The 13,470-nt window shown below is 40.3% G+C and overlaps 1 protein-coding gene across 4 annotated transcripts; it reads right to left on the bottom strand.

Moving 5' to 3' along the window:
* Nucleotides 1–484: 484 nt before the first annotated feature.
* LOC131249932 (alpha-aminoadipic semialdehyde synthase-like) lies at nucleotides 485–7,329 on the bottom strand. 4 transcript variants are annotated; one of them, XR_009172909.1, is made up of 4 exons: nucleotides 2,366–3,054; nucleotides 2,026–2,101; nucleotides 1,531–1,677; nucleotides 485–839 (listed from the first exon to the last, which is right to left on the bottom strand). XR_009172909.1 is itself a non-coding variant. In XM_058250664.1 (2 exons), exons 1-2 carry the CDS (start codon nucleotides 7,270–7,272, stop codon nucleotides 2,357–2,359), a joined length of 267 nt encoding a protein of 88 aa, XP_058106647.1. In that variant the 5' UTR covers nucleotides 7,273–7,329; the 3' UTR covers nucleotides 2,108–2,356. The 4 variants fall into 4 exon arrangements, 1 of the variants encoding a protein (XP_058106647.1); XR_009172910.1 differs by having other exon boundaries at nucleotides 1,531–1,599; XR_009172911.1 differs by lacking the exon at nucleotides 1,531–1,677.
* Between the last annotated feature and the right edge of the window lie 6,141 nt (nucleotides 7,330–13,470).

Here is a 13,470-nt window from a genome sequence, read left to right as displayed (position 1 = left end):
CTTGCGAAATGGATGGTTATATAAAATAGGCCAAATTACTGATGAATCAGATAACCCGATCGGTGTAACTTTTTCTTGGTAGTCGATGAAACCTGTGATGCACCCAATGGACAGCCCAGACCAATTAGCCCATCCAATGGCTCCCATAAAACTAGGAGCACGATAATTGTAGTGCTTTAAGAGCAGTGGACTATTTCTCTATATGGGCACCCTCAAGTGGTACCTTGATTTGGTTCCAAGCAGATATGTGTCCCATGTGATGCATGCATAAAACCCAACATCCATCATATTCAGCACATGTTACCTCTAGGGCCTTCAAATGGCTGATCCATGAATCAGCTGGCAGTTTGAGAATGGTCAGTTATGAATTTTTGGCCATTATTCCAGCAGTTGGAGAATGGTGAGCTCCTAAAATACTACTCTTAGTTTTCATCCTAATTCCTAGCTATCTCAAGTTATATAAAAATAAAAAACCAACCACTAATAACAAATACACAATCCCAACAAATCAAAAACCCAAATTGTGAAATGGTAGTTTGATTGTTGAGTTCTCAAGGACTATTGGAATAATGGATTCCAATTGCAAAAGTTGTAGTGTATTTGCACCAGAAATCCTGCAGTTTCTACTGTTGGGACTGGATGATATGATACTTGTATTCATCCAATCCTTTGGTCATTTACAAATGCAAGATGGAATTTGCACGGAACAAGTGCAATTCCATACCACCTAATCCCATGTCCCAAACAGGCCCTAATGGGCCCACTTCTGATTCCTATTGTTCCCACAGTTTGATGCTCAACTCTATGAATGAGTCTTCTTCATCTTTCTGTATTCAAATCTGCGTTATATATATATATAATAAACAGAAAAATTTGCAATTTATAAGAAATTTTCTTGTAAGAATCCACTTTTCCTTTTTAAAAAAATAAAAAAATTTCTTTATCCAGGGATTATTTTTCTTGATACAAAAAAGGAAACATATTTTAGAATTATTTCTCGATTTTTTAGTGTGATTGCGTTTTCTGTTGATGAAAAATACAAATGAAGGAAATATATTTTTACACTAGAAATTTTCGGATTTTTTTTTTCTTTTTTGTTTTTGTTGATGAAAAAATTAAACCAGAGTAGAAGCATTGTTTTTGTTGGTGAAAATTTGAAATAAAGGAAAAGCATGTTAAAACTATATTTTTTTTTCAATTTTTTGTTAACAGAAACAAATTCTTGAAACAATTTTATTTTATTTTTTTTCTGTTGGGATTTTTAGGAAGAATTACTCCTAAATTTGGATTTTATCAAATAATATCTCTACAATTGGAAATTACCAAACAGTGCTTTTGGAGGTGTCAAATTATCAAAATGCCTAAGGCCTAATGTGAACTGACACATCTGATCGTCCAAGTAGATTTCACATACACATCACAGTGAGGCTCACCAGTTATGCCACTTTTCTAAAATAAATAAATAAATAATTGGAAAGATTGCAAAGAAAATAACTATTGATTCACATTCAACATATGCTTCTCACCTACCTAATAAGTAGACTGGCCTGATTTTTGGTTTAACCATCAGATTTCTTGCTCAGTATCCCACAAGTGTACCTACCACATTGACATGTTTGGTGCCAGCATCCTTATTCATTTGCATGAGTCCCACTCCCATTCCACAATGAAATGATACTGTTTAAATGATCTGTTTGCCAAACACATCAGTTAACCATAAAAGGCAATCTAGGAACCATACAATGCATCTACCAAAAATTTGAGGTAGTCGACAATGCTAAGTCAGAATTTGTAGGGCATGTATAGGTTTTAATTTACTATAGAATTACAGGATTTGGGAATTGGAAGATAAAACTTATTGGGGCACACTTCTCCACTTTCTTCTCTCTCCTTTTTTTTTTCTTTTTTATTCAGACTTAAAGCTAGATCAAATAAGTAGAAGCAGAAGTGGATGCGAGAAGAAGTGAATTTAAATTCCTATATAAAACAAAAGAGTAAAATTCAAGAAATTTGTACATGATATACCTCAATTGCAGACACAGATGTCTTGCACTTTGCAATCTCAAAGAGATTTGTATGAGTTTCCAGTTTGAAACTCACCCTACAAGACATGTAGACAATTTTAAACCTTTGATTTATGGCCTCCAAATACCTGATTTAGAGGAGAACAACCAAAAAAAAAAAAAAAATTTTGAAGTCTTAATATTGATTAATAGGGAATTTCAATCTAAAATATTTTTGGCCTTTCTCCATCCATGGTGGGACTCGATTAGTGTTTGAATCACAACTGAGAAAGTAATGCGGACAGTTTCGAGTTTGATCAGGTCATGATTTGAAAAAAGGGCGTTAAAATGAGTTAAAGTACCAAAGCTCCTATGGCTGCTGGAATGCCAACTGTGAGACCCATGGCAATGGTTGTTTTCCTATCTTTCGTTCTTCCAAACTCCAAGAGAGTGGCATAGTGATTCTCCATTGGCCGCCCATCTGGGAATTCTACTTCCACTTCGTGATGCAAAAGCACCATGTCCTGTGCCATGAAGTGCGATCAATCACTTGAAGCTCAGGACACCATAAAAAGGATGGTATATTCTTTCAAAGTGAGTAGAGAAAAGGGGGATATTCAGAAATACAATGTGTCACCCTCCATTCACCTAAAACTACAAACAGAAATACATACACACGCACACACAGACAGACATACATGCATATACAGAAAAAGATCGCCATCAAACATTGTGCACCAAAAGCCAGTGTACATGTCTCCCACCAATTGCGGATGGAGGGAGGGAGGTGTGCACCCACTCTTCAGGAATACTACACCAAAGTCAGGCCAGGGGCATTAAGCCCTAGCTCAATGGCAGTGCTTTCTGTCACAACCTTGAGTGTCTCAGGTTCATATATGTTGACGTACTCATATGTATAATATACATGCATGCATACATATACTTAATATGCATGAATGCATAAAAATCCTCATCTATTGTCCAAGAAAGAGAATGTTTCAAAATACTTTCATGAGGAGATGAAATTCAAGAGTGCAGTGTAGAATTTAAATTGATTTGCCTGTTCAAAACCGGAGTAGGCTAGTCTCTCTTCCATGCATAAATAGGCAATGTCAAATGCAATCTGGCAGGCTGCAGGGATTTCTTCATGCTCATGAAGTCTCAAAAACCTATCCCATTAAAGAAGAATGGTTTATTGACTAAAATTTCAAATGGCTGGCATTGTTCTAGTTCTAAAAGCTTTAACTCAATTTACTGAAAGGAGGAAAGAAAAGTATGTAACCCATGTCAAAACTGATGGAATCAATGTTTTGAAAAATCAAATTAAATAGGTAAAACCACAAATTTGTTTAAGTATTTTTGAAAGATTAATAAAATACAAAGACTAGATTTTTGTTTCTTTGATAGGTAAGCTGGGCTTGACCCTGAGATGTAATGACCCAGGAAATTTCATGCCAAGACCTGAGTACTACCTCTATTTTTCCTTAGTAGTTGATTGGGGTAATTAGCGCTAAACTCGATTGCTTGTAAAATTCGCATCGATCACTTTAAATTTGACCTTCATGACTCAACACCTGTAGAATCATTAGCGCTAAGTTACTCTGAAATCTAGGATTCATCGCTAAATCCAGTTGTTCTTGGGAATTTTTGAAAGTTCTGGATCGGACCTGAACCGCGCGTCGAAAGTCCGATAGCGATAATCTTAGGCTATTTTGGTCACCATGTTGGACTTGACCATCACCTCAAAAATCAAGCGCAGATGATGTTCTGGGTCGATTTGATTGAGTCTAGAGTGAAGAGTGTGAGAACGGTGAGAAATTAATAAGATTTTATGAAATCTGAGTCATGTCGCTTGCACGACGATTTTAAGCAATCTAACCATTGGATTCTGACTCAATTTCACCCTCTGATCAGGAAAGATGGCCCAGGCATGTCCTTGTGCTTGTGGACCTGATCGAGTTTTGGTGACCGTTGAATTGTGTGTGGTCCGCCACGGCTGATCTGTAAAGCTGATCGGTACGAAAACTCAGTTTGACCTAGATCCATGGTCAGTGAGCTTAAGTCCGACTTTTCATGAAAAAAGGCCCACCAGAAGTGCTTCGTTGGATCGAGAGAGGCTTATTTTGGTTATAACCTAAGTATACCTTGGCCCTGGGGTTATTTTCATCAATGTTAGGCCTATAAATAGACCTTAAAACCCTAGCTCTCTTTTCCATACGAATTTCCTAACCCTAGCTAAGAAAGAGAGAGGAAAAGAGAGAGAAAGTGAGAGAGAAAGTTGGTGCATCATCTTAGATTCTTTCTTGTTCTCTTTCATCCTTTTACCTTCACTTTGGAATCGTTATTCCGGCGATTCTGAGTTCATCCTTGGGTAAGTTAACCTAACCCTAATCTGTGTTAGAGCTTAGAATAGTCTTTGTGTTGTTGTAGCTCATTTCTATTCTTGCTTTAGGTTGTTCTGTCGCCGTTGACGAAGACATATCGTCTGAAATCAGTTCGGTGTTCTTTTCTGGCTTAAGGTGCGGACTTTAATCGTATAGGTTATGGTTTTCAAGGCTTTCAATGCCAGCTAATGGTTTATTCTTGTTATGGATGAGATTTCACATGCCAAATGCTATGTTTATTATGCGTTCCTGATATGCATGTGATATATTGAGATTTTGTATTCTATGTATATGTAGGAAGTACCATATACGTATAAAATATGCACATGTGTTTGCCATGATTATTTGTCGTGTATTTATGCTAGATGTATGTGTGACAACTCCTTGGTAAAAGGAATTGTCCAAATGCGTGTATTTCAACATACGTCATGTATGTTGTACTATGTATTCTAAGTGTTTGTAGAAATGTCTGAATGGTTTAAAGTGCAACATTTTAACCTAATATGGGCATTGAGAAGCAATTCTCAACTCTCCTATTAGTGTGTATGATTTCCTTTATGCAAGTTACATTCCATGTTGTTTAATTTCAAGTATTACTTATGTGAAAATCCATGTTAAGTTGATATTCTTTAAATGCTTACCTATCATATGACTTGAGTTGTTATTCCATTACTATTCTAAATTATTGTTATGAACATCTGTTGTAGTGGAATATGTTTGGGACTATGAATAGTCCAGGAAATCGGTAATCGGCCTTGAGATTGTGGCTGAGGCTGCTTTCGCCACATAGGACGTGATTAGATAAACCCGAGTCGTATTAGAGTTGTCGGTAGTGGTTTAGCCAAATGGAGTGTTTGCGCACTCTATATCATTCAACCCAATGTGCGCTCGTGCTAGTCGAGTTCGTCAAGTAACCCGATTGTCCGATGTATGTTCACCATGTATGGACGCTATTGTTTGAATCTAGGGTACCAAACTTACCAATGAAATCCTATTAACCGTTGTACCTTGATCCGCTAAGACTCATGAGCCGGACATGGTGGTATGGGACACTGTGGTCGAGCTGTCGGCCTACGCTGGGGTGACGAGCCTCTCCGTAGTGACTAGTGAGCAACCAAACTCGTGAGCCGATTATGGTGGTATGGGACACTATATTCGTGCTGTCGGCCTACATTGATTGGTGACGAGCCCTTTCTAGTGACCTCGAGCATACCTGGATACCGCATTGAGGTGACAAGCCTTAGCATAGTAACGAAGGTATGATAGGCGTGCATTGATTGGTGACGAGCCCTTTGCAATGACCTGCAACCATATGATCGTATGAGATGATCTAGGACTGACGACCCTAGAATGGATCACTGTTTGGATGGTGATATGAGGAAGGTACCTTAGCTTCCCAATCCTGCTGTATGAAAAGGACTAATAATAACTTGGTAATCATGTTCATGCACCGCATTTGCATGTGCGTTGTAGACGTCGCGCACTTTGAGGCGATGTCATGCGTAACGTAAGATGAAGACGCTGAGGGTGTACGCGTGAGGGCACGCATCATTCTTCATACATCATTGTATTAACAAGAGTACTTAGGACATATTTGCTTATTCTACTTTATCATTACTGCTTGATTGAATTGATAACATGTTAACCTTTGCTTTAGTGTTCCACTGAGTTGATCACTCACTCCCACGTTCTGGGACGGTGTTTAAACACCCACCAGACTCTGTCTTAGCTGCAGATGTTGATGAGACCTCTGAGGCAGAGCCGGAGATTGAGGATGATCAGGTTGCTTTCTCTTAAATGCAGTTTTCAGACGGGTTCTAGTGAGCCTTGTTCTGATGTGCGGGATGCTAAGATTTCTTTTGGAAATTAAATGATGTAATTTGATACTTGTAATTTTTGATAGTAACACTTGTAAGTTCGACCTGGTATGTATATGTTTTTCAGGGATTTGCACATATACACATATGATTCTATAAGTCTTCCGCTTGCGTTCTTCACTTATCCCTGAATTATATTTGCAGTTTGGCTTAATCTATTCCATGTTTTATGCACTCATACAGACAACATACAGCCATCATCAAATATGTTGGAAATATTAATAAAATACAAAGACTAGATCTTTCTTTCTTTAATAGGTAAGCTGGGCTTGACCCTGAGACCTCAATGTTGAAATGCAGTTTGTCTACCATTGAGCTAAAAAAGAAAGGAGAAATCAATAATATTCCACAATTCCATAATTAACATTAGCCAATTTATAACAATCTATGGCAGTGTGATTAGTAATGAGCCATATAGAGCATCTTGACTGATTATAAGAAAGAAGTTAGTCTCAGTATGTTACTGACAACCCCACTACATCACCCTTCATTTCTTATTAGATATTAAGCTATTAATAATCATGAAACCATATGCTAGTCCATTAGTGATGCAATTGTATGATTCATATACGGTATTTACGAAGAGAAGCTGTGCAATCACCATCATTGGCTGAACATATGCATAGCAACCATGGGTCCTTGGTTTATATAGGGTCCTTATCCGAACTGTTGATCTGATGGGCCCAACAGTGGATGGATTGTCCCAAAATCAACAAATGAGATAATCCTAACCTTACAGTTGGTGACCTAAATTAGACAGGAAAGGAAATACAGCAACAGTATATAATTTATAGTCTTAAAAATAGACAAAGATTGCATTTTGGGGGCATGTCCTATCCATATTGCCCATTTGATCAACATAAAATTCTCACACATGTAGGGCTCATCAGACAGGTACGGATTCGTATTTACCCTCCTCTCCATCTTCACATTCTTTTGCATCCAGCAAATTCTCAAGGTCCCTAGCAAATTCTTCATGAATGTTTTTGGATCCTCTTGTGTTTCCATGTCCCTGTTAATTGTTCTTCCAATCTATCCCACTGCGACAAAGTCAGACAGGAACAAGGTATGCATTTTTTGTCAAGCTTTTCAACGAACAGTTGCTGGCTGTTTTAACCTAAGGTATATATTAATGTGATTTTCCCCACATCAAATTTTCAGAAACAAGAAAAAAAAAAAAGAAAAAACAAAAGGCAAAATCGCAAAATAGTAACTATTTCTAGTTTTTAATGATTCTAAAAATTTGATTGATGATGCTAATCACCAAATGCCAGCTATTCGACATAAAATGCCTATGGTAAAAGACTAATATAATATAAATCCAGTGAATACAATGAGGGAACTGCGATTAAAAAGCAACTGCGATTCAAAACCTAATTCATCAAAATGAATGTTGGGGAAGTTGCAATTCGATTCAATGGCGCATCCAAATGGAACAAAATCCTTTAAGGGCTTGTGAAAAAAGAAAAAAAAATGCATTGGGAATATTGGTGTGTATGAACGGAAAGAACCCACTCCACAGATTTTAGAAATAGAGAGAGACTAGCCCTTCTTCTTCTTCTTCTCCTTCTCCTTCTCCTTCTCCTTCTCCTTCTTGCGTCAAAAGGGGTTTTAAAAACGCTAGCGATAGAGAGAGAGAGAGAGGTTGGGAAACAGAGAGAGGGGAATGCGGCCAAGAGACAGGGAGAGGGTGAGGGAGAGCAGGAGATCAAGAGAGGGCTAAGTGCGAGAGAGAGATGGAGAGAGAGTTTGAGAGATGGGTTTTTGGGAGGTCTACTGCGCGTGGGAGAAAAGGGCAGACAATTTGGGAGGGGCCCATTTCATTTTGGGAGGGCGCCTTTCATTTTGGGAGGGGCGTGTGACGGACGAGCCATTTAGACTTTGGGTTTTAGGACCGTGGGGCCCACCGTGATGTATTTTATTTATCCACTCTATCCATTAATTTTAAAGTATCATTTTAAGTGTTGATGCAAAAAATGTGTCAGATCGAAGCTGTAAGAAGACGATACAACATATTAACAATAAAATTTTTATTTTTATTACTTCTTATGGTGTGGTCCACTTAGACCTTTAATCTACATAATTTTTCAGCTCATCCACTAAAATTATATATCAGAATTGATGGGAGGCTTAGATCAAACACATATATTCCAATAGGGCCCATGGATCCTCTTAAGCACCATCAATATCTAATAAAATTATGGTGAGGGGTAGGCTTTAGCTACAGATCAATTGGGTTTTAGCTATGGATTTAATCCGTAGCATAATTGCTACGAATTTAATCCGTTGCCAAAAGCTTTTAAAGTCCATGCCCTTTGCTCAATTTTTTAGTAGTGTGGTAAGTCCATAAGTGCCATCAGCCGTACCAAGGCTATGCGATGCAAGGCATGAATACTAACGACCATATCACTGTAGAAACATGGCAACTTAAAATGCTAAATGTCGTGGATTGTTCACTCCCCAAGTATAGGGTTGTGATGTAGTAATAAACTCGGTAAGACCGAGGTCGAATCCCAAGGGAATGATACTTGTACGTTATCTGAAATTAAATAGAACTAGAACTAGAATGAGATGAAATCTAAATCGAGTGTAAGTTGAGGAATAATGATGAAATAATTATCTAAAACTTAAAGAATTTAGGGAAAGGAAACTAGGGATTCAGAGGATCCACTTGTAGAGATCAGGGAGATCCTATGCCTGTTTCAAGAATTCAATTGGATTTAAAGTCCCATCTTCATCCAGTTGAAGGGTGTAACCATCAAGCTGAACTTCCTTTGATATAGTTTTCAAGAGATGAAAGGTATATGAATTAGAATGGATTCCATCACCAAACCATGCCCATGAGACAAAGCAAACAACAGAATTAAACCAATCCACATCCAATCTAAGGGATGTGTGAATGTTAGGAAGGATTCCGTCATCCAACCATGCCCAGGAGACAATGGTGAACAACAGGGTTCCCAAATTCACAAACCCTATAATGCTTAGAACATGCTCAAGCTATCGCAGATCCATTGTAATTTAAGTCACAACAAATCATTAAAAACTGAAAGCATTCCTTATAATCAAACTATACTCAAAATCAATTCATATAACATAAATCAAGCAGTAGAATACTACCCATCACGCCACAAGCTTCACCTCTTAGCCCTAGCTAAGAGGTTAGCTCACCACAGGCATGATTAACAACCTCTTAAAAGAAAAGACAGAAAAAAAAACTAAAAACAAACTCTAATCTCTCTCTTGTGCTTCACGTCCCCACTTCTGATCCCCCCCCTCTCTCTCTATTTTCTTTCTTTTATATGTAGGGAAGTTGGTAGGCTGGAGATCTTGCTGGAGTCGGAGAACCGACTCACTTTACGCAGCAATGTGCGCGACTCTGTTTACACAGAACTTGGAAACCGACTCACGTTTTTCCAGCATTGTCGGTCCATGGCTGTCTCATAGGCTGGGTCCGAGCCATTCAGACTCCTTGAGCTTGAATGGTGGTCCCCTGGGATGGCTTTGAACGGTCTGGATCATGTCCATGATTCAGATCTTGATCACCGAACGGCCTGCGGTATTGTCGGCTTCTTCCGGATCGCACCCGCTGCGGAACCGCAAGTCTGCGATAGTTGGTGGGCCCACGATCAAATTTTTTTAGTAAATCCGCTCCGTCCATTGCGTTCTCTTTAAAAAAAATTGTTTGGATATGGACGGTTTAAATTTTCATTGGCGCAGCCCACCTGATTGATTTTTCGGCAAAGACTCTGCCGTTCAGTGCATTTGCAATCTCTGTCTGGCATATTTTAGACCAAGAACCACAAGATCTTGGTTAGGACCATCATATGCATCGAATGGATGGCTTGGATTGAGCTGGTGGGTCCATATGGTAGCCCACAGAGATCATGCATAGTGCTCTGTTCGAGCGTTTCGCAGCACGCAGAGGAGTTTAAATCTGGTTGGGATTTGCGGTCAAAACGTGTTGGCCGTCTTTGGACTCACGGTGCACAACGAGTGCACGGATAAGTGTGGTGCACATGACATGCTATAAGGCCCACAATGATGTGTATGAGAAATCTACACCATCCATATGTTGTATCATCTAATTTAAGGGGTTGATACCAAAGTTGAAGCATATCCAAAGATTAGGTGGGCCCCAAAGTGATAATTCATAGGCTGATCTGACCGTTGGGCCACTTTCACAGGGATCCAAGGGCTAAAATTTGACATGTACAGTTCATTTATAGTCATCAGGCCATATATGAAGTTTCAAACCAAAAAGATGGTGGAAACCCTATGATCTTACATTCTAGACCAATTTCGGGCCACTTGAGCTTCAGTTTCTCGATTTTCTCGGATCTCTGGCATGTAAATCCTTCGATCTTGGTCCCCTAGAGTCCGTCCCTTGCCTTGGTGTCTTCAGAGTGTTAAATCTATGCATTTAGCACTCGTTTTCAATCCAAGCTCCTAAATTTACCTTGCAACACAAACACGATTAAAGTAGGGCATCAAACGGTATCAAGTTCGTAAAATCAGGTAATAACTGGGATCTAATATGCAATATTTAACCCTCAACATGAATGCAATGCAGTATGCGGTGCGAATGAAATGACCAAACTGGAGTGAAGTTGGGATGATAGTACGTAGTATCGCAGGCTACGGGGTCCACCACAAGGGACTTCTATCCAAATTAGTCCCATACCTAAATTTGGATAGTCCAACTTAATGTGGTAAACCCCTGATCTCAGGTTAGTTACACGCCCCAACCAAAATCCTGGCCATTGTGAAGGTATACTGAACAAGTAATTGTGCACCACCAGCCCGAGGGATAGTGAATAAATGAACGAATATGCAACTCTTGCTCAATAAGTCCACATATCAGTACTGTATATCTCTGGGATCATCACCAGGGTCTAGTACACTCTACATGCAATCACCGCCCCCTAGACGCACAACCATCCAAGTGGAGAGACCTCACTATCCGCCTGGCCAGTAGTCAGCCAATATCTACCCGACACATCGAATGTGGACCCATTCACGAGCTGGTCAAACTCAGCCTAGCTATGATCACTACCCTTAGGCGGGTAAGGCCACACCCTCTCCCAACCGACCATGACACAGTGGGAGACACAGCCTACTGGTATTCGGCACTCGGGCACTCATGTATCCACTCGGTCTCGATGTTGGGGTCTATCCTGGCCACGGAGGTTTAGGGACTTTCACCCACGGACTTTCAAAGTGCCCAGATGCTCGAACCAAACATTTTTGGTGTCCCATCTGGCCACCCACGATATGCATGTGGAGGCCGCAGCCCTGATGTCACTAGGGTGCCAAATGATCATGCCATAAAATGCTAGACGTATAAGCCATACATCCAGTCATACATCAAACATACGGGTAACGTGCGCTCATGTGGGACAACTCTGCCTATCAGGGAGTTCTATAAACAACTTGCCCAATGGCATATGCAATGGTCAACCACATCTCATATCGAACATGCAGATGATGCGTATGGACATGTAATATGATGTTATGCATGATTATCGAACATATTATGATTGATCTCACACAATCGCCATGGGCCTCTCACATCGTAATGGCCTCGTCTTGTCACGACAGGTCTCATACAATCATAATGGGCCTCTCTCATCACAATGGACCCCATAGATTCATAATAGGCCTCATATCATCATAATACAATGGTCCTCACACATCATAATGGGCCTCATACATACACAATAGGTCTCATACCATCACAATGGGCCTTACATGGTCACGATGGGCTTCGTAGAATCACAATGGGCCCCACATGGTTACAATGGGCCTCAGGTAATCACAATGGGCCTCACATGGTCACAGTGGGCCACATCACATGGGCCTTATAGACATCAAGTGGGCCGTATCACATGGGCCTCAACAATCCGCCTCGACAATCGGCCTCGGCCACAACAATCGGAATTATCCTCGACAATCGGTCTCAACAATCGGAATCGGTCACAACAATCAGAATTGGACTCAATAATCGGAATTGGCCTCGATAATCAGAATTGCCACAACAATCGAAATCGGCCTCGACAATCGGAATCGACCTCAACAATCAGAATCGGCCTGGATAATCGGAATCAGCCACAACAATCAGAATTGGCCTCGACAATCAGCCTCGATAATCAAAATCAGCCTCGACAATCGGAATTGGCCTCAACAATCAGAATCAGCCTCGATAATTGGAATCGGCCACAACAATCGGAATTGACCTCGACAATCGGCCTCTATAATCAAAATCGGCCTCGACAATCGGAATCAGCCTCGATAATTGAACTTAATAATCAGAATCAGCCTTGACAATCGGCCTCAACAATCAAAATTACCTTAACAATCGGAATCAACCTTAACAATAGGCCTCAACAATCAGAATCGGCTTCGACAATCGGAATCGGCCTCGATAATCAAAATCAGCCACAATAATTGAAATTAGCCTCGACAATCGGCCTCAACAATCGGAATCGACCTCAACAATCGGAATCAGCCTTGACTATTGGAATCAGCCTCGATAATCAGAATCGGCCTCGATAATTAAAATTGGCCTAATAAAGGGCCTAAGGGAAGGTCACAATATGGACATTTAACCATCATTGCCAATTAATGTGGACATTCAACCAACATTGCTCCCAAGCAGTAGCCCACATAGAGCTAAACATAAAGTGGGCCTACGGCCTCACAAAAAGAACTAATATACATCGTAATGGGCCTCATACAAGGGCTATATACACATCACTATGGGCCGCATCACATGGTCCTAATACACATCACGGTGGGCCACATCATATGGGCCTAATACGCATCATGATGGGCCGCAACTCATGGGCCTCAAATATGACAAGTGGGCCGCTTCAATGGACCTCATATACACAACAGGTGGGCCCTATTCATGGGCCTCAAATACATAACATGTGGGCCCTACACATGGGTCTCATATGCATCAAATGGGCCACGTATTTGGGTCTCAAATACATCAAATAGGCTTTGCGTCATGGGCCTAATACACATCACAATGGGCCGCACGATAAGGGCCTAATACAAATCATAATGGGCCTCATGTACATTAAGTCGGGCCTCATCGTATGGGCTTTAAATACAAAATAGGTGGGCCCCACACATGGGCCAAAAATATATCATGATGGGCCTCATTGATGGGCCAACCATGGGCCTCAAATGGCTTGGACC

Source organism: Magnolia sinica, chromosome 6 (genome assembly GCF_029962835.1).
Source record: "Magnolia sinica isolate HGM2019 chromosome 6, MsV1, whole genome shotgun sequence".
NCBI lineage: Eukaryota > Viridiplantae > Streptophyta > Magnoliopsida > Magnoliales > Magnoliaceae > Magnolia > Magnolia sinica.
This window is presented reverse-complemented; position numbering and strand designations above follow the sequence as displayed.

What these genes read in the sequence shown, in the direction of transcription:
- LOC131249932 (XM_058250664.1), bottom strand. Translation starts at nt 7,272, where the DNA reads ATGGAAACACAAGAGGATCCAAAAACATTCATGAAGAATTTGCTAGGG. An exon ending in ATGTGAAGATGGAGAGGAGG is followed by an intron (nt 2,528 to 7,176) that starts GTAAATACGAAT and finishes TTCATGGCACAG; the next exon opens with GACATGGTGCTTTTGCATCA.